We start from the raw sequence: 22779 nt of genomic DNA on the forward strand, positions 1-22779 counted from the left end.
AGCAACAACATATATAATAGCTAGCATATATAATGCATCTTTTTCCACTAAGAAATATTTTATTAGAAAATAATCCGTGCTTACTTCATCCAATAACCCACTATTGTATCCCATAGTCTTCATTAATTTAATTACTCCCCATCTCCCTAAGGTCTTCATATTCTATTTATTATTTCTCTTACCTAAACCTATTATTAATTACTTGACAATATCACGATCTTGCGACTTTTTGAAAAAGATTACTTAATAACTAATAATAACAACAAAAGCTAGTGAGAGGGACATTGTTCTCTCTTGTTTCGTGAGAAGATAAGCATATTCTGCCAAAATTGAATCAAGACAGACCTCAGTTTGATTTATAGATATATCATAAAACAGTTGGACCACAAATGTCTGTATAAATTACACTTTAATATATAGATATGAAAGAGCATTAGATTTTAGGCTTCACTATGCTTATTTTAATCTTGTCCAATTTGTATGGTCCAAACATACAAATACATATGCATTTTTTACTTTAAAATTTTTTAAATTATAAATCAATTATAAATTATTACTAATATGATTTTTAATATAATTATTATTAAAATTAATGAATTTATTATAAATGGTAGTTTATAATTTAATAATGATGTAATTATTATTAACCTAAGAGAATTTTATATATCACAAATTTTTTACTAAATATATTATTTTCTCATATATAAATATAGCAAGACCTTACATAATTACAATCAATTCTATGGTTAACTTAAAATTTAATTTGTCTAATATATATATATATATATATATATATATATATATATATATATATATATATATATATATGTCAAACTCAATGACATGCGATGCGTGTGGTCATGTGTCATCGTTTGGTGGTCAATTTTCCTTTAATTGATAGTTTAAATGTATAATAACTAACTCATTAAAAGTTAATCAATTTATTAATCTCTGATGCATACCAAGTGGCAACATATCAAGTGTTGATTGACTTTTTCCTAAAAAGTGATTAAACCCAGAATTTCTGGAGCCACCCGAATTTTGACCTGGCTATGTGACAATGAAATGTGTTCCACCTAAATGGCTATGTCTTCTCTATTCTCAGAAAAAATCCACTTCGAATGATAGTAATTGATATTAATCAATTTAAATTTAATGCGGAGAAAAGGAATATACGAGACCGTGAATAAATTTGAAAGAAACTGATTTATCTATCTAAATCTATGTACACCAAAATTAAAGTGTTTCCACTAAAATTGTTACATTATACTTCGTATTATTTTCTTTTATTAAGTCGTCTATTGTATTTTTTTTTCTTTTTTGAGAGAAACTCGTCTATTATATATGTATATGTATCCTTATCGTTTTCATGTTTCCAATCATTCAAAATTTAATTTTGAAATTGACTAGATAATAAAAAAATAAAGAGAGAAATAAATTTGAAGAATTAAAAAGTAAAAACAAAAAAGTAATCTCGCAGTTTTATTCTTATCGGTGAAAATATATAGGTTAGAAATTACAAAAATAATTATGAATCTCATATCTTATAAAATGATTCACATAATTTTATAATTTTGGTGTAAAAAAATATCTCAAATTAATTATTATTTTAACATTTTAGTATAATATTAATTACATTTTTTCACTTATATCTCTTCTTTAATAATTTTTTATTTATGTAAAATAACTTAAAACAACAACTATTTTAAAACACAAGTAATAAATTTTAACAAAAAATAAAGTGTATATTAAAAGGATTATGTTAGAGAGTTTGTTAGCAGTTAGCACTCCTCCAAACATTAATCATATATTACAATGCGAGATGACACATTCTGAATGAGTTTTGAGTCTTACGAAAAATGACAAGTGTTCAAGAGTAAATTAACTAATTAAACTACCTCACAGTTTCTTGTAAGTGTGGTTAGCCATTTCTCATATTCTCCTTGTAAGGACCATTAATTGGGATTCAATTATACAGATCCTGAAATATATTAAAAGTGCTCGAGGCAATGGATTCGTTTACGAAGACAAAGAGCATGCTTAAATATATGGTTAGTTAGATATATATACCAATTGGGTTGATTAATTGATCGTCGATTCACTTATGGTATTGTTTACTTTTGGAGGAAACTTGATATCCTGATAAAAAGTTAGAAACAAAATGGTGCGGCAAGATTTAGTGTTGATAGTGTTGGTGACATGTGAACTCATTTAATTGGTTGAAGTACACTCAAGGAGCTTCTTCATGAGACCACAAATAGAAGCTCTCACCACTTGCATTGGCTTTTATAGAAGATTGGTTGGAATCCGTCATCTCCAGAAGCTTTAAAATTGACCATTTTGAAAAAAGAATTTCCTGACTCTCTTTATAATATATATATATATATATATATATATATATATATATATATATATATATATATATATATTAATGAGTCAGAAGAAGAAATCATTTATTCAAAGTTAAGATAACGTTTTGAATTTCTAAAACTTATTAAATAAAAACTTAGCTACTTATATTCGTATATAATGATTGCGCATAACTTCGCATTTATAACATGCTTAAAATAAATCTTAAAATCTTCATAATGCAGATGTGATACACCAACTAAGAAGTACGTACATTGAGTCTAAATATTACTGAACTACCATAAAACTAGTTACAAATATCAAACAGTACTAAAACACCCACATGATATCGACCACAAAACAATCCGCAAAAAATTTCAAGTCGCAAAATTGACTACAGAGAAGAAAATTAAAGTATATAAAAAACATAAGCTTTTCAGAATTGTGTACCTTGATGATGAGCTTTTTCCCTGGCCATGGAGTAATTAATGGGGTAAGTAACCTGGCCCAAGGTACTTGAAAATTGAAATAATTTTTTGTTGTCAAAACAAGAAAACGATAAGGGTTCTTGGAAATGACATTAATTTCATATATAGGGCTTTAGTATCTTAGTTTTTTACGTAAAAAATAAAAAAAATAATTATTTACATAAATAATTCAACTAAAAAATTATTTACATAAATGTTACATTTTATTATTTACATAATTCAAACACATTAACAACATGACCAAAAATAAGAAAAATTACTAAAACTTAAAGATTTCAATCCATAATAACAATTTTTGACACTTATGTTGTTATTTGTATCAATTATTTTAGTTAAAATAATATTTCATTCTTATAATTTTCATGTCAAAGAAGTTATTAAGACAACTTTTGGGTCTGGATTTGACCCTCAAACACATCAATGAGGTAACCAAAAACAAGAAAAAATTATTAAAACTTGAAATAAACAATCCATACTTCAAATATTTGGCATTAACACACTTGACAGCAACTCAGTAATACAACAAAGAAAAACACACATGACGACTACAAAATCATTAAATAATAAAATAGCAATCAAATAAATTAGGACATTTTTCTTCAAAACTCAATTCAAGGTTCATAGCTTCATTGAGATATTCATCCAAACTCTCCAAATTCAAAGACCTTGCATAAATTTGTGGTGGATGTGCATATGTTTGTGTGAGTGTGTTTGCAATGGTAATATATAATTCAAGGCATGAGGTTCGAGAGTTTCTCAAATATAGAAAACATAGTCATTACGTCTTCATCATCATGCAATATGCATGCCCTCTGGTGGCCATATAGTCACTAACAAATGATACAGGTAATCGAAAATGTATATCATTGACTACTTTACCATTTAGTAGACTAATCTTATTTCCAATAGCTTGTTTCAAGGCATCAAGTGACATTTTTTTGTCAAGTTGGATGGTCTTTGGTGAATCGCTTGTAAACATTGGACCATGTTTAGTTGTTGAGATGATGCTATTGTAATACACAATTGCATTGACTGATGATGAAGTCATGGTTTAAGATTTAGGGTTAGGATAACAGTTAGGTTTCTGATTAAGGTGATGGATTAGATTGTCTAAGTGCAGACTATTTTTTCAAAATAAACTTGTAATTCATCATTGAAATTTTGTTATTATTTTTTTTAAGGACTCTCTACTTTAATCATGTTAGTCCCATAGAATTATGATGTTTACCTAAGCTTTATATATCTAAGTCTTCTTCTTTTTTTTTTTTTTTTTTGTCTTCTTCAATCAAGATAAAATTGGTTTCATTTAAGGGTTGTTTTTTCAAAATAGTTTTTTAGATAAATTATATTTATGTACTTATAGTTTTGCATCAATCATCAATGCATATTATTAAAATTAAACATATTTTATTTATTTAATTTGTTTAATTCAATGATGTCTTGTTCTTATTTGTCAATTTCTAGATTTGATGACTTTTCACAAAAATTCCTAAGATCCAATAAAGTTAGGTGTACTGGAAATCAATCATGAATTATAAGGACCTAGCTACACTATTCTAATCGTATTTTGAATTGGTAATCTAATAGTAGTATGTTCTTAATCTTTTATAAAAATATGTGAATTTTTTCTTAAAAAATATTTAATAAGTAAGAAAATTAATAAAAATATGATGTCAGAAAATTCTAAATGGTTCTTTTTTTATTTTATTGACCGTGTTTGCTTCTTTATAAGGATGTTATTTAGTAGGTAAAATGTTATACTAAGTTTGTTTTAAAAATTGTGTTTTTCCTAAAAATGCATATCTGTAGTCATACAAGTAATAATTTTAATAGACATATTCGTATTTTATGAGTATTTAGATATTTATATTGACTTTTTTTTCTTAAACATTAGTTAAACAAAAATACTTTTTCATATGATAGTTATAAATCATAACAAGGAAAACATTTAACTAAATTTAAATACAATATACATCATATGATAGTCCATGCAATATTTTATTTAGTTAAGTTGAGTTTCATTTAAGGATTAATTTTTTTAAAATACTATTCTAAATAAATTATATTTTTTATAAATTAATATATATAAATTATTAAAATATAAAAAAATTAAAACAAAAGAAACCAAATAATTTTTAAAAATGTAAGGAAAAAATAGAAAAACAATTTTAAAAACAAAAAAACTAAAAGAAATAACAAAAAATAAAAAAACTTAGTTTAGAAAAAAAAACGATTTCTAAACAAAAAAGTTTTAAAGGAAACCTAGTTTAGATTCTAAACTGGGTAAAAAAAATAAAAACATACTTTATAAATATTTTTTAAAAATAAAATTGTACAAGTGAGAAATCGGTTTCTCATCTTGCGCGCATAATATTTTTTATTTATGTAAATATTTTTTCACTTGTATTATTTGGATAAATATTTATTTTATTTGTATTATATAGGTTAAAAACTCTTTAGTATCTTCTTTTCAGACAGGATTCTGCTGATTATCTTGATTTTTATTTTAGTTTAATTTTTGTAACCAATTTTTATTAAAAAAAACATTAGGGAAGACATTTATCTAGTCCTAAAATAAGTCTTGGATATATTTTTTAATAACTTGCTATAAAATATATATTAAACATATTTATCAATTATCATGAGTTCAAAGTAAATGATAATTATCATGCATTAATCAGATGTCTACCTATTTCTTTTCGAAAACAAATGAAGCTATTTAATTGCATTTCCGAACAAAGTAAAGTTTTTAGTTTAGTCCAAATTCAGTGTTTCAAACTTTAATAGTACTGTTTAATATCTCAGTTATTACATCATAAATTATGTTCATGTATCAAGAATTCAAGATGTATCAAGAGTTCAAAGTAAATGATGATTATCATGCATTAATCAAAATTGATCTCTACCTATTTCTTTAATTTAGAAAGCAAATGAAGCAATTTAATTGCATTCCGAACAAAGTAAAGAGTAAAGTTGTTAGTTTAGTGCAAATTCAGTGTTTCAAACTTTAATAGTATTGTTTAATTAATATCTCAATTATTACATCATAAATGAATTTATGTTCATGTATCAAGAATTCAAGATGATAATAATGCTACTACAGTTGGTTATGTACCTAACATTTGTATAGGAACAAATTTAACTTTTAATTATTTGTAAATAATTTTAAAATGTTGAATCATAAATATTAAGATTTTTATTTTGAAATTTATAAGTGATGCATAGATAATATATAATATTTGTATACTGTTGTTGAATCATAAATTATTATTAATATATATTTTAAAATAGTAATTATAAAAATTAATAAATTTATCATATATAATAAATTATGATGGAAGAATAGTATGAAGCTTTATTTTACTTTTAATATTTTGAAGAGAAGTTAGAATTACATTAGAAAATCTTGAAGTATGAATTACACAGTAGAATTTTGTTGATACGGTTGTGTTTAGTATATACTTATACTAGTATATGCGAGTTACTGCAAAAGTTAGATTTTAAAAAATATATAAATTATGATATTATATTAATTATTAAATAAAAAAATAGATTTTGTTTGATTTTGGCGAATGCACTTCTCATTAAAGCATTGATGGAAATTGAAACCAAAGTAGGTGGACAAGATTCGGATAACACTGAATATCAGATGTTTCTTTGCTTCCATTTGTGTGGTTGTAATAAGATATTTTGATGGTATATGAAAAACACAGGAAAGCAATAAGAGCTAGCTAGGGTCTTTGGAAGTCCAAATTAAGCTCAGATTTGAGAGCATCAGCATGGCATGGACCATCGACAGCATCAATATTCTGTTCTGCTCTGCTTCAATCGCACCCACTTTTTCAGATGACACAGAACTTTCATTTGGTCCAACCCTTTACCGCATATGCATCTCTCAAGACAATCATTACGTTACAAACAAATGAATTGAACCAAATAATAATAATAATAAAGCCATAAAGAGGAGGCAGACCCATTTACATGAGTGCACCGTTTTGCTTTCTCGTACACCTAACTCTAATATAATAATTGTGAAATTAGTGTTTGTGTTGCAATTGTCAGCATCGTAATTAAAATATTTCAGATAAACATTGTAAAAAAAATTCAGATTAAAATATTAATGTATTAATGTGATCATAATTATAGTTATAATACATATTTTTTTAATAATGATCATACTATTTCAAACTTATAAGCATATATATTTATCATATTCCTCTTTTAAGAGTATATTACGTGAAAATTAAACAGATTTTTATCCATAAATTAGTATATGTTATCAATTGACATATATATATATATATATATATATATATATATATATATATATATATATATATTAATCTCCGTTGTTAACCGACTCTAATAGGTTTAATTAGTTACGTTATAATATAATTATCCAGATTTTTAAAAGAATTTAATTGTAATGAGCTATCAGTATGAAATATTTTTATATAATTGTTCAATCGTAATTTATTATTAATATAATTTTTAAAATAATTATCATAAGAGTTAAAAAATTTATTAATTTATTATGTATAATAGATTGTAATTAGATGATAGTATAAAATTTTTTAAATTCTCGTGATATAATTTTTTCTCTTTTTAAAAACTACAGTATAATCTAAGATTCTAATGGCTATATATAATTACGAGATTGCAAACCCCAATTTGAAGTTTAGTGATAATTTTTTTTAATGAATCTAGGTAAGCTTAGTGATAATATAAAGCGATAGAACAGTAACATTAAAAAGTTTAATAAAGATACGATGTAAAGATTTTTACACCATGAAAGAGCTTCTTATTAAATACTACTACTTATACTTAAAATAAAGTAAATATATTAAACCTTTTTTATGATTTAAAATTAATTTATACACATTTAAATTTTTAATTAAAAGTTATCTCATATAATTAATTTCTTTAAAACTTTATATTCATCATTTGACTTCATATTTCTTATTTTATAAGTATTTGTTAGAAAGTTTATGCAGTCTTTTAGATTTTTTGCATCCCATCAGATAGAGAAAATCTGCTGACAGTCGTAGGTTCAGATGTTGAATGGAGAACACATACAATATTAATACAAAGAAGTTTCAGTTACATATATTTTCTCGATAGTTTTCTGTGTCAGTGATAAGATTCAATTTAGATTCGACATAGCGAAGAGGTGACAGTACAGCACTAGCTGCTAGTTGACCTTGAACAATAATCAACAAAAAACTATGGTCTGATTTTCTTGCATGTCTCCCTTCTGGTAAACATTTGCATTTTCAGCAAGTGACCTTCTGGATTTTGTTCTACGTACTATCCACAAAACATAGATTCATTGTCTATCAGTGAAAGCCACCTTAATTACCTGCTTTTGATATATAATATATTTGTAGATTTTTCCATTTTGATTTTGGCTATTTGAATGACATTGTATGCTTTAATAATCATGGATATGCACATAGATATATAACAATATTGTTATATATATTGCGGCATTGTTTTCATTTTAGTAGCCGGGAGTTAGAGTAATTCTTGTATAGACATACTCACATACACGCAATACGTCAGAGCATATAAGTTGAAATATGAATTGAAGAATTAGATTCATGTCTATGAGTTTGATCTCTTAATAAGTTTTTGCATCAATCAAAAGTTTTAGTGGAAAATAAAATGAACATATTAATTAAGTTCATAATGCAGTTTGAATTAATATATAAGAGAAGAGTTATTACATGAAGAGGTGTGATTAAATGGGTATTATGAACTTCATCACCTGTTTGAATTTTGCTCTTATTATAAATATAAAAAAAATTTCAAAACATATGTATAACAATAAGTATACGATGTAAGTGAAATTAAGTTTCTCTATTTTAAAAAATGTCTTAAATTCAAATTTTATGAATATAAAAAGATATGATTAAGTTAAATAAAAGAATAAGGTTAATCAAAACTATAATTAAAATAATACTAGTACTATTTTTTTAGTACACTGTTGTCAAATTAAGTGCCTTTTGTACCCAAAGAAAGTGCCTTATAATCTCATTAAATGGTTCAGATTTGAAATACTTAATGTTCAAGGCTAGGCTAATAATTTCTCAACCAAAATGTAATAAATAAATATTTAGTTATATATTTACATTCAATATATATATATATATATATATATATATATATATATATTTAAGTACAAGAATTAGGCGATTTTGACTAAAAAGAAAAGTATAAAGAGATTGATAATATAATATTTATACTTATATTCATACTTTTAAAATTTCATAAGTAATTATCCGTTTTGATATTCAAACTTGTTGTGTAAAAAATTAATCGCTGTGAATATATTTTTTTGAAGGAAAATTTCCCAAAGACTTGTCTTTCGTCATGATGACTTTAGGTTTCATAAAAGCTATTCTCCGGTCGGTTCTTTAATTGAAATTATACCTTTTCCTTCAATATTAATCTAGAATACGTCTTTTTTAATTGTTATTGATTTGCAATGTGGAACACCTCATCTGCTCTAGTGTAATCCATATCGCACTTTAATATTTATACTCTTTCACGAACATTTTTTCATTAGTTTGAAATTTATTAAAAAAATATAAAATTTAATAGATTTAACATTTTATATTAATATTTTTTCTCTTAATTTTACATTTTTCAGTATATTTTAACTAATTAAAAAATTTATATAAAAAATATATATCAAAAATATGTTGTTAGCCTCCCCTCTTATATTACCTTATAGTTATTCAGTGACTCGAACTTTTGTTGTTCCGGGCGTGTCTGCCAAAAGGGTCCAGACTCCAGAGTGATAAATTGCTTGCATTCAAAATATCATATTACTGTTTGGTAGGCAATTAAAATAGGATGGATATTCTTTTCTTTTAAAAAAAAATAAATAAATGAAACCTCCTCAGGTATGCAAAAACTCATTTTATTAACCGAAATACTTGTTAAATTAAAAATCTGAAATGGAAAATTTTAAAAAAGGTGGAAAAAAATAAGTTCTTATGATGAAATTTAAAAATAATAATGAATAATGGTTGTTAATTAATTTTTATTTCTTAAAGAAAGATTAGAAAATGATTTTACAACTAGTTGATAATCGATAAGTTTTCAAGGTAACAAACATTTCATATAAGGCCCTTCATTTAACCTCTCCTTTCTTTGAATTACTTCTGAATCAAATGTTTTATGGCAAGCTTCAACTTTTTGAAGAAATTTCTGTATTTTAATTGGTAATTAATTAGTTTCGTACTTAGAAATATGAAAATAAAATTGCAATTAGCACGAAATTCTGCGCCCCATTGTATGTGATTCAATTGACAAAATAGGCCCATATTAATAAACTTTATTTCCATCACAGAGTTCCGAATCTATTCAAAGCATATCTTACGTACTGGTCAGCAATGCTCAAATGAAAATTAATTCTACACTCGCAAATATTATGACATCTCACGATCTAATTTACAAAAAAGAATTTAATCAATACAACTAAAATTAAAATTAATCTCAAGAGAATGGTGGAGTAAAATAAGATAGGATCTCATATCTGATGAGTTATAAGTTCAAATCCATTTTTTTAGTGATATATATGTAACTTTCTTCTATATGTGTTGTTTTGTCTAAAAGTTTTCCTACTTTAAGACTTAGATGCTATCATCTCTCCCTAAATTTCAACTAAAAAACTAAAAGTGCGTACTGCGCATTTCATAAGAGCAAAATATCACTTATTTAATTTTTGTTTGGTAGAAGAAAAAAATTCAGAAGAAGTAAAAAAAAAGTGTCATAAATGGTTCAGTGATCATGTACCACACATCTACAAGATATGTTGATGATCAATGGAGATCTTCTCATTTCAAGAACAGTACCGGAGACTTTTACTTAGAATTATAATGCATGATTCTAAATTTCAATTCACTAGAATCTAGAGATGAAGGGTAGAGAACATGTGTACCTTATCATTTATCATAGTTGATATGAGACATTTATAACTTGGTCGACTTATTTATGATTCTTATAGTTTTCAAAATATTTTGAGAAATACTAATGGATATTCATTCAGATGAAATTATTCTAATTTAATAAATAATTTTGAGTTTAATTTTTAGATATTCAATTGCATTAAAATTTTGGAAAAATAATTTATTGTCCCTAATATTAATTTTTATTCGACTCAATTAAAATGGTCTTTCATAAAATTTTAATTTATTATTATATTATTAATACAAAATATCTATTGATTTTGTTGGTTGATAATTAATATCCATTAAAAAATTTAATTAATTATATTTTTGATTGTTTTCTCATCTCAATTATATTTTTTCTATTAATTTTTTTTAATTCAAAATCTGATTTAAATGAATTGAATCAGCCAGTATTAACAAGTTGTTAATATTCTCTCGTGCATATGATTGCTAACAATTACTGCTTGATTTAAATGGTTGACTATTGTTTAGCATGGCAGTAGGTTTTGGACATTAATTGCACTGGTTTACCTATAATCTGATGGGCCAGTTGGAGGGCATGTCTGAGTCCAGAGCAGATGAACTTCTGAGCCTCATCAAGCTCTCCTACCTAGTTACAATGGATTTGGACAGAGTGATTAATGACAATTGAATTGATGATATATAAGCTTAAACATTAAAACACTGAAGAGGGACTTTGTGAATGAGAGAGTACTACCATCTTGCATCAATTATTACTATTATTGTTGGCTCCAAGAGAGGGAATAGGATCCATAGACTTTCTGCGTGAATGTGTCTCTATGAACGAGGGTACTGCAAGGGGTGCGTTTATGTCTCAAACTGTAGCTGTGTAACAGAATATTTATTCCTATCCGTAGGTGGTAAATGCATGGCAATCAATATTGTGGGGCACATCCTTTAACGCGCAAATAGGCAGCATTTTCATCAGAATAGACAAAATTGTAGGGCACCCACAAGTCAAAGTAGATGCACCATGATGTGCAAGATTGGCATCTCCCCAAATGCATTATTTGGAATATAACAGCGCCTGTAAATCAAACCTTTCCCTGGCCCCTTTTCAATCTCTCTTCTCTCATTCTTCCTTTTTCATATCAATCCTTTTTATCTTCTCTCTGTTATTTTTACATAATTTTTGCTTAAAACGTGGCTTGTTTTCTGCATATTTTTCCTCTAACCTAAAACTCAATGATGAAGTCATGCACTTGTTATATTATATTTTTTTAGTTGAAGTAATTAATTAGTAATAACAAAGTAGGAATATGTGTACCAACAGAAGTTTAGTTTAATGGAAAAGACCAATCTCTCGTGTTGTCCCAAATCAATATTTGAATCCCTACTAAGAGTTGATGTATCAACTTTTAGTATCCAATCCTACTTCGAATAAGATTGTATCCAAAAAAAAAAAAAAATTGTGAAAAAAGAAGAAGAAAAGAGAGTAGAAATATGATTTAATTGGCTTTTCTTTATTGTTTTGAGATCATAATAAGAAAGAATTATCGTTGTGATTGTTTGTAGTAAACTCAACATTTATAATACCAAAATCAAGATTTTCATTAGTAATATAGGGCCTTGAGGATTTTTAAAAGAAAAAGTAATTGTTTAATTAAAAGATGTTTTAAAAACTTTTAAAATAATTATGTATATTTTTGAAGAAAAAATATTTTTTAAAATTTTTTCTTAGTTGTTAAAAATCATTGATATAATTTTTCTAATCAAAACTCTAAAAAAGTTGTATTATAAAATTACCTTCTGATAAACTGAAATGAACGGTCCTTAATGACAGTTATGTTTTGAGATGCATGCCTTATTAGTTAAGGCAACAATTTTCATTTGTCATTTTTTATTTTAAACTTTATTTCTGAAATTAGAATAAAGATAATCAAAATTAACATACTGTTATTTATTTTTGTAACTTAATTTTACAAAGTTATTTTAATTTTTTGTTATTCTTTAATTTAGAAAAACTTATAATATAAATATCAGTTCCAATAACAGATAGAATAATATATATTATTTGTCAGTAAAATGAAGAAAACGGTTGAAGAACATTTTTCTATCATGGAAAGCACAAACAATATAAACAAAATCAAGAAAACAACATAGAAAGGGAGAAATGGATCGATGGCAGCAAGTACTAAGTATGCTTAAAAGGGAGAGTGAGATTACAGACACATTAAACTTATGAATAATAGATTATTAGCTCGTGAAAGATAGTATTGCAGGTTTAATTTGCATTAATTATAACAATTTTAATACTTCAAAAGAAGTTATATAGATAGATATAATACATGAGAAAGCTTTTATATATACACACACAAGGAAGAATAAACTAATTGAAGAAATTTAATAGAGAGAACCGAATTTAATAGAATAAACTAACATGAATTTGTCTATAATTAATTGACAAATGTAATGGAAGGTTATAATTTGCATTGATAGCTGTAAAACTGGAATTAAAATAAAATAAACCTTAAGAAAATCAGACCAATTAACAAAAATAAAGAGTAGAATTAGATACCCACCAATCCATATGAAAAATACTGACCCTGTACTATTTCAATTGAAAATTCCTCCCTTGTATAGCATCTCTCAGATGTACATATAAAATATACCAAAAGCATAATATAATCTCTGCACTCCATTACTTCTAAATCTGACCGCTATATGTATACCACTTTTCTGGACCTTTTGTTTTTCTGGGGATGCAAACTGTAGGCAAACTTACCATAATGAACTCTTATTCTTTTTTAATTATATATATATATATATATATATATATATATATATATATATATATAGGTCCACAACTCTTATATATTCTTTTAACAAGTACATTTATTTTTTTCAAAAACCGTGATTAGCATTAGATGCTGATGAAACCTTTAACAAAAATAAACCAAATTGACAGCAGAAAAAATTAACCCAATAGAACTATGTTGAAGATGAACCTTCATTGCTTTTTTAGTACTGACACTCATGAAGAGAAGCACATATCTTTGTGTTCGCTGCAAACAATACAGTTACAGTGTGCAGTGTTTTAGGCTCAATTCACACAGTGAGTGAGGTTTGCTCACACCTCAAAAGATTCCTCTCTCTGCTGGTGGACCCTCCTTCAAGGGTTTATATATGACTCCATGTGTGATGCTGGCATTTTCTGCTACGGGAAGGGCCCTGTTACAACACAAAGGGATTCGGTCACTGTCCCTACAAATTAAGCCCCGGCCCTTTTCTTATTCTTTTTAATTTCTTCCATTCATTTTTCCACTATTAATCCCCTCTTTATTTGCTTCCCATTTTATAATTTCTCTTCGTCAAAATTTTACTTTATTTCCATTTTTTTTAACACCAAACCTATACTCAACCAACATTCTCTTCTATCCCTTTGTACGTTTTGACGAATGGGTAATGAGTATGTGTTTGTAGAGAGGAGGAGGAAGAATTTAAAAGAAAAATAAACAAATTAACTCATCAAGACAAGATAATATACAATGAAGGAGGAAAAGAAACAAAAATGATTGACAACATTTGAAGAGTAACAAAATTGAAAAGGAAATTAAAGAAACAAAATAAAGACAAACCCCCCCACAATTAATCGTTTCTCGCATTTACATCAACATGAACATGAAAATTTAGTACAAAAAACCTATATAGCTAGTACCATAACATTAATCAAGGTTTCTTGCTTATTCATTTTATGTTGAACCTCACCTCTCATGCAAGTCTGAAGTTTTTTCTCTATCTTATAACCCTTCCCCTCTCCCTCATCAACTTATTTATTGAGCTCAAAAAATAATTAATTATTTCTTCTTTCAAAACAAAAAAAAACATATAATCTTACTGACTATATGCTGCTATTGTACCAAGTACTTCCAACCCAGATTCCCCCACCCTACTGGCTACCCCTATACCCATGTGTCATTCTGAAGTACGTGCATTTTCAAAATCTTCAATACAATCACATCACCATCCACCATCAATACCAAATTTCATCCCAACACCACCATTTTTCCGACAATATGTGAATTCAAATTGATCCATCATTCTTTAATTGATGCCCTTTTTGGTCAATATTTTTTCCTCTCACTCTCCGGAAGCATCAGCTGTGGCTGGTTTGCTCGCAACTATCTCATAATTATCACCTCCTTCGTCGTCCTCATCCTCGTCTTCATCTCCAATTTCCTTGTCGTCCTCGTCATCCTCATTCTCCTCATGGTACTGCCGGTCCATGGGGTCATTCTGGGTGTCTCCCATGGTTACTTCTGGCGGTACCACAAGCGTTGTTTGAGGAGGCCATTGTTGCTCCGGCTGCACCATGAGCGGCGCCATCATGCTCTCCGGCTTCATCTGCCCCTCTCCCTTGTTCTTCTCCCTGTATAGAGCCTCCAACTGGTGAAAATAGGGACATGTCTTTGAATCTTCAGGCCTCTTCTTGTTGCTTTCCTTGACCTTCTTGAAGTACTTGTTGATGTTCTCCCACTTCTCTTTGCACCTTTTGGCGTTCCGGTTGTACCCCATTTTCCTCATCAACGCTGAGATCTCCTCCCACAGTGGCCCTTTTGGTCCACTTTCTTGGTACTTTGTTTCCAAGCTTGTCCTCAGGTTTATCAGTGCTTGTACCTCCACTTTTGGCCACCTTGAAGAGCTTGCTTCCATCATCAAATTCTCACCGTTATTATCAGCTTTGTTGATTTCCACATTACTCACCACTATTTGTTGTTGTTGTTGTAGTTGTGGGACCAATGGCTGCACTTGTGGGGCCTCAGGAACTGTTGTTGTTTGTGCTTGTTGTGGTGTTGGAGTTGATGTTGGTGTTGCTTGTGGCACTGGTTGCTGTGGAACAACAGTGATGCTGTTGTTATTCAATGCTGGTTCAAGATTGATAGTTTCTTGTTGCTGATGTTCGGCTATCTTTTGCAAAAATGTCATAACAGCAGCATCTTTTGCTGCGGCAATGGACCTCTCTTGTGCTAGAATCTCCCTTTCCCTGTTGATCCTTTGCATCTCTTGCATTCTCCACGCTTCCTCTCTCACCACACGCTCTTGTTCTCTCTTCTCTATGGCCTCCAAGAACCTCCTTTGCAGCTCCTCCTGCTTCTCTATCACCTCCTTCATGAGCCTCTCAAAGAAGTCCTTCCACTTCCTCTTCCTCTTGCGCCCTCTGGCCTCCGTCGTCGGTGTTTCCTCCGAAGAAGTCGATGAAGAACTCGAATTCGACAAGAGATCGGCGGGGAAATTGGGGAAGGAAGGTGGGGTGATGGTGCTTGGAGGGTTGTTGTTGTTGTTGCTAGTAGGGTTTGGTGTTTGTGTTGGGAAGTATGTTGTAGGGTTTGATGGTGGAAAAGAAGGGATTGTGATGTTCAGTGTTGATGGTGGTGTTATGTTGAGAATGCTTTGAGGCATAGGAAGTGATGTTGTGGATGGAACAGTGGTGTTGTTGTTGTTATTAGACACTGGTGGCAATGGAAGTGGCATTATTATTGATGATGGTGTAGTTGTAGTTGTTGTTACCACTATTGACACTGGTGTTGCTGATAGTGCTGTTGTTTGTGGTGGCGGCTTTGGAGGTGTTGGAGATTGCTTTCCATGAATTGCAGGGTTGTTTTCAAGGGCTTGTAATTGATCAAAGAAGCGATAAGTTTTGCCTTCTGATTTCCCACTTCGTCCTTCTTTGGTTCTCTTGTGGTACTTGTAAACGTTCTCAAACTTCTCTTTGCATTTCTTGGCATTTCTGTTGTAGCCAAGCTCTGCCAGCTTCCTGATAACAATAACCCCAAAAGAAGACAAAGTAAAAAAAAGAAAAGAAAAAGCTTTATGGCTTTATCTTATCTCATCAAATTCATGGCATAGGTGGCAATGGAAGCATAAGATAATAGAGAAAATACCAAAAATTTATCTCAGGATTTCAAGTACCCATGAACGGAAATGAGGGGAAAGGAAGTAACTGAAGACCTTAAAATGAGGGAAATTAAATGAGGATATGTAATATAAAAAGTGATGTAGTAATTGGAGTTAAAGTTTTTTTAATTAATATCAAATACAATGAATCGGTGAAACGGAAAATGCTTTCCCATGGAAAACACATGAACCCAAGTGAGAAGATCGTGCAATCTACCTTCATTCATTCCCAACCAAGAGTGGGTAACCGAAATAAGGGAGGAAGAAAATGTTGCTTTTGAAGAACCAATTTGATTTGGTAACTTATTTGGAAAACACACCATGTATGTATCAAAATGACTGTCAGAAAACCACATCACATATCGAAATTTTGAAACACGAATTGCACGAAACTGAAATTGAACGGTGGATATTTAAAAAAAAAAATACATATTGGTTAAAAAGATTTGAAAACAAATATAATAGGTGATTTGTTAAAAATCAACTCTCGTTAGGTAATGACGAAATTTAAATTCGTACTGAATAGCGTTTTTCTCTTTTCATAAACAGTTCCACTCTAAAACTTTATAAAAAGGGGGGAGGATAAATAGCAGAATTTAAGAATGAAATAAAGGGAAAAGAATAAAAAGTAAAAGGAAATTAAACAAATCCAAATGAAAGAGCAAAAAACCAAGAGAGAGAGTGAGTGAGACGGAAAAAAATTAACATGGAATTGAAGTGAAACACATTCCCAAGAGAATGAAGAGATGAAAGAACAAAACTTGAGCAAGAATTGAGAGGTTTCAGATCTCCAAGTACCCAACAACTCAAACTGGTATAGTACTCATCGATTGAGGTGAAAAAATAATAAAAATCTCAAAAAGAAAAAAAAGAAAATTGAATGATATTCACTCACCTAGAAACCTCTTCCCACAAGGGACCCTTTACACTTGCATCTCTAAAAGTCACGTCCATATCCGACCGTATCTTCAACAAAGCCAAAGTCTCTTGCTTCGGCCACCTGTTCCCACCAAAGCTCCTCTCACCTTCCTCAACTCTATCATCCCCTGAATTTGATCCGCCACCGCCACCGTCACCGCCGTCAACACCACCATCATGTGCTCCTCCTGATGCAGCAGGTGGTGGTGCTGCCACTGCATCACCAGAGCCTCCTCCTCCTGTTCCCAACACTGCTGAGTCCCCCAGCATAGGACTCTCTATTAGTTTCTCCCTCTCTTCCTATAATATTTTTTTTCTAGTTCTGTGGTCTATCTAGCTATCTACCTCTCTCTCTCTCTCTCTCTCTCTCTCTCTCTCTACAAACACTGCACAGAACCTTGTTGGCAATTACAGAGGAGGAAAAAAGATAATAATATGTGGGGGGAAAAAGAGAAGGAGGAGGAGGAGAAAAAGGGTGGTGAATTCTTTGATGGGTTTTTAGCATAGATGTGTGTATTGTACACATGAACGTGTTTTGGTGAATTTATTTATTTATTTGGGTGGGATCTGCTTGGTGGTAAGGTAATACTAATCTCAAGAATTTTATTATTTTTTCTTATTTATTTATTTATATCAAAAAATAAAATATTTTTTACTTTGATATTATTTTTATAAATAAATACGGAATGTATTCTTAGCATAATATAAAGGATTTTTCAAATAGTCAATAATCAAATATTATCATCGTATATAGTAAGTTTATTATTTTTACAATAGTTAAATAAGTCAATAATATAAAACAATTTTAGACTACTATAATAGACATATTGAATTTGTTTGACTTTAATACAAAAATTACTTTAAAATTTATTTTTATTATAATTTTGAATTAGTTAATAATAGAAAAACTTACTGCCTAAAATTTAATTGATTACTAATGTATTACACTGACTTTATTTTTATTCAAGGTGGAATCCTCTATCTTTTATTTTATTGTTTTTAAAGGGCTTTTTTTATAAAGGTGTCATCTGGGAGAAAGTAAATTACTAAATTCATGCACCTGGGTTTTCTCCCACTGTAATAATAAAATGGCACAGAAAGATATATACAGGTATTTATTATTTATTGTTTATACACAGAGAAAATAAACATTGATTAACTGGTGCAGAGTTTTTTGAACAGGTGCACAAAGAGACGATGGACATAATAACTTGGATTTTGTATGTGAAGCTAAATTTAGTTAAAGGCCGACTCATGTAGGTCAGCTTTTTCTTTTTCTTCTTCTTCTTTTTTTATTTTTTAACTTTCTTTTTTACTTTCAAAATATGGTGTTTATTTAATTTTTAATTGTTTTTCTTTCCTCAGGTGGTGAAGGTGAATACTGAAGATTATCTTTTTAGTCTCTACATGCTTTTTTCTTTAGTGATATTTTTGGGAGGTTGGATTTCATCAGTGGCAGTTGGCCACATTGAGCTGAAATGACCAAACAGGACATGAACATGGCTATTGCATTGACCTTTAATCATTGAAGTTAATCTATGATGTGTTTTTATTTAGATTAACTGGTCAGTGTGATGTGAGCCTGTCCCTTATATTTAAGACTTTCGCTTATTTTTTCACAGTATCAAATAGTTTGATGCCTGAAATGTCCCGGATGTAAAAAATAATCATTTTACCACCCTAATTTCAACTCATTATTTTATTTTTGTTTCTATTTCATTTCATTGTATTTAATTTTATTTGTTTTTTTATTTTATTTTATCACGACCATATAATATATATATATATATATATATATATACATCTCAATAGGGTATGAAAACATTTTTTATTTATTTATAAAGTTAATTTGAAAGAGAAGAAATCGTGTACTGTGTGGTACTCTACATGTGGCCTTTGGGTCCTACGTGTGATGGTGACCATCACAATTTTGACAAATTGTACTTAATTGACAAAAAGCGAAATTTAAAATACTCCTGTTATAATGAAAATTTAAAGAAAAAACTTGTTGAAGCTGAAGGAATGATATACAGACATTAATTTATGGCCTAATTTGTTAATAAAAGATAAGGGAGGATCCCTTCCTATTTTAAAATTACGGTCGACCATTTATAGTGAAATAACATATTACTTATTGGGGAAATTTTCATAATTTAAACATAATTCATGTAATTATCATGAAGTGGAAAAATAACAACTGATCGAGTTAACTCCATTCACGTGACTAATTTTAACTACATATGCTTTTAAACTCAATTTGTGAATAAGGACGAAAAGTGCAAGTGGTATTAATTTAAAAATCATCAAATATATTTTCTTAGTAAGATGTAATTTAGTATATCTTAAAATAAGGAGTGGAAAATGTAAAAAAAAAAATAGATTTGCTACATATTTTCTTAATACTGGAAATGAATTATATACTTCTTATTTAATGTTATAAAAGCATTGTTAAATAATGTTGGGATTTGAGATGTTTGAAGTGGATTTTGACTGATTCGAGTTTCACTTTGACTGTGATAAAGTTTTAATCGACTAAGATTGAAGATTTGAGTTATACAGATAATGGTTCTGCCTTCCATTGCAATTTAGTTAAAGAAGAGAGAGGTTGAGTACTTACAGAGAGTCTCCAACACTTGAGCTAGTAATAATTTGAATAGAACGATGATATATAAATGCATACATGATATTTTTAGACATTGTCTGATATATAAGATGCTTAGGATATGTTGGATTGCCTATTACTAAGTCCAATTTGAGAGGCCTAATTATTTTGAAATATTATTAGAATATGTTTGGATATAAGACTAAAATTTCTTTAGACAGTTTATAAGAATTTTAAGTAGAAAAATTCTCAAATGCCTTATATCTAATACTCTCTTTTTATTTCTATATCAAAGTAAGTTCTATTGTACTTATGAGTATTATAGTAACTTTGCTCCTAAGTTGTAATATTGGCTTTGGACCAATGGCGGCTCTAGGAAGTTTTTAGTGGGAGTAAGAAAACAGTTTCTAATAGTGTGGCAAAAGAAAATATAAATTTTTAAAAATATATAATTTCGTAATAAAAAAATCCAAAATAGTTAATCTTTTACAAATTATAATTTCCTCTTATAGATTTTTTTTTTGTTTGAAAATAATATATTTCTTTCAAACTTGAATATAAGAAAAAAAATCATGTTTTACTTATATTTTTTATGTACCAAAAAACTATAAATAAATGTCAATTAATTTCACCTTATTTAATGATTTTATTCCCTGAATACTTTCATTTAATTGAGGTAGTGTTTCCAATAATTTTTTTTTATTTTTAGTATAAAATTCCAATGAAAGATAATTTAAGATAAAAATTATTTTTAAAATGAGATTAGCACAATTAAATTATGTTTAACTAACTTAGTTGATGAGCATAAAAGTAATTAATTTTTTCTTCAATTATAATTGAGACATGAGAGAGTATGATATTTTATTCTCAATACTATTAAAAATGTTTGAGGTTCTAGTCTTCCGGGAAAAAAAATGTGGGAATGGGGAGGTGAGATGGGAAGAACTTTTCGTACAATTAAATTTCTCTAAGGAATACAACCAGTAACAATTTTTCATTTTTCTCTCTTTGATAGGGATTGTGTCAAGGTTTGTGTTTGTGCCACTGGCTCACTTTGTATTTAGCATAAGAAAAGTGGAAACGGTAAAAACTAGAAGAATAAAATGGTAAAATTAGTATATTTTCTCTCTGTTGTGACTTATATTTTTCTACATTCATCTTTTTTTTAAAAAAATTGTCTTACAAGGAAACTACCTTTTTTTATAGGGGCAAGAAATGATTATTAAATATTTTTAAGTAAAAGATTATCTTGTTGGAATAATTGTCCAAATAATCCTTACCCTCTGTTTGGATTGAAGGAAATTAAAGAAAATAGAAAAGGAAAAAAAATTAAAATTTGAATTGAGAAAAAAAAATGGGAGAAAAAAGCTTAAATTTTTATCTCTATAAATCAATTTTTCTTTCCATTTTCTTCTCTCTTTTTTTCTCCTATCATAGAATTAAAATTATATCATTAATGATGCTTTTGTTAGGAATCTTCTTTACTTTACAATAAAAATCACACTCTTTTATCCTAAATCAGTCCTTTCAATTTTATTGTTTGTGGGTGGTTAAATAAATCCATTAGTTGAGCAAACGGATAAGTCCATCCATTGACATTACACCTTTGTTTCTCCTATATTGTCAAATGTATTCTCAAGCTCCCCCTCCATTCTTGTAACTCCACCTCATTATTAATCCATTCATTCTTTGCCAAAATAAGCAACCTGAGGTTTTTTCCAAGGCACGTATGACTAGCAACAAATGGACTTCTACAATGATAACCAAGTTTTGTTTCACGACGACAAAGGTACTACTGATAGGAAAGGTTTCAGACTCCCATATTCTATGATCCCAACCTTGTAGGCTCACTTTGATTTGCAGCCATTACGTTCGCAGAGCTACGTGCCTCCCCTGTTAGAGTTCGATTCTGACGTTGGTTGTTGTGAAAGGTATTCGTTGCGGATCCTTCAACATTGTGTATCCACGTTCCTCCCTTGGGTTGAAAATGAAACCCACGACTATGTAACTCGATCTCTGGATTCCCTTTTTTCTCAGCTTCCTCAAAATCTGTCGCCAACTCCATGGCACTTGACAGATCCTTCGGTTTGTGGGGATGAATTTTTGCATAGATCTCCTTGCGAAGTCCCTCAAAAAATATCCTCTCAATTACGCTTCCTTTGTACCTGAGACTTGAGCCACCAGCACCTTGAATTCCTGAATGAATTCAGTCGCAGTCCCCGTTTGGTGCAATGTTGCCAAATGTTCGTAAACATCTCCCCTTCCGATACCACTGTAGCGCTTAATCAGCGCTGCCTTGAAAACAAACCAATTTTTTCGCTTCGTCTTTTGCTTCCAATATTGGAACTAGTGCAAGGCATTTCCTTCCATGCTGATAAAGGCCAATCTCACTTCTGTGCTCTGTTGGACATGTTGCACTGCAAAAAACTTTTTCGCACGTGCAATCAACCTAACAGATCATCTCCTTCAAACATTGGCATTTTCACCCCTTTCGCCCAATAATGGTGTGATGAATTCAATACTGAATCCGCCTCAGACTTGTTCTCTT

General features: G+C 29.1%; 1 protein-coding gene and 1 long non-coding RNA gene across 2 annotated transcripts; one reads left to right on the forward strand and one right to left on the reverse strand.

Moving 5' to 3' along the window:
- Positions 1-14281: 14281 nt before the first annotated feature.
- Positions 14282-18084, reverse strand: LOC114391243 (trihelix transcription factor GT-2-like). Its single transcript, XM_028352297.1, has 2 exons — positions 17607-18084; positions 14282-16571 (listed from the first exon to the last, which is right to left on the reverse strand). Exons 1-2 carry the CDS (start codon positions 17897-17899, stop codon positions 14897-14899), a joined length of 1968 nt encoding a protein of 655 aa, XP_028208098.1. The 5' UTR covers positions 17900-18084; the 3' UTR covers positions 14282-14896.
- LOC114391244 lies at positions 18085-19313 on the forward strand. Its single transcript, XR_003662077.1, has 3 exons — positions 18085-18211; positions 18812-18889; positions 18995-19313. It is a non-coding gene; the product is annotated as an uncharacterized LOC114391244 (long non-coding RNA).
- Positions 19314-22779: the final 3466 nt, after the last annotated feature.

This window comes from Glycine soja, chromosome 16, assembly GCF_004193775.1.
Source record: "Glycine soja cultivar W05 chromosome 16, ASM419377v2, whole genome shotgun sequence".
NCBI classification, from domain to species: domain Eukaryota; kingdom Viridiplantae; phylum Streptophyta; class Magnoliopsida; order Fabales; family Fabaceae; genus Glycine; species Glycine soja.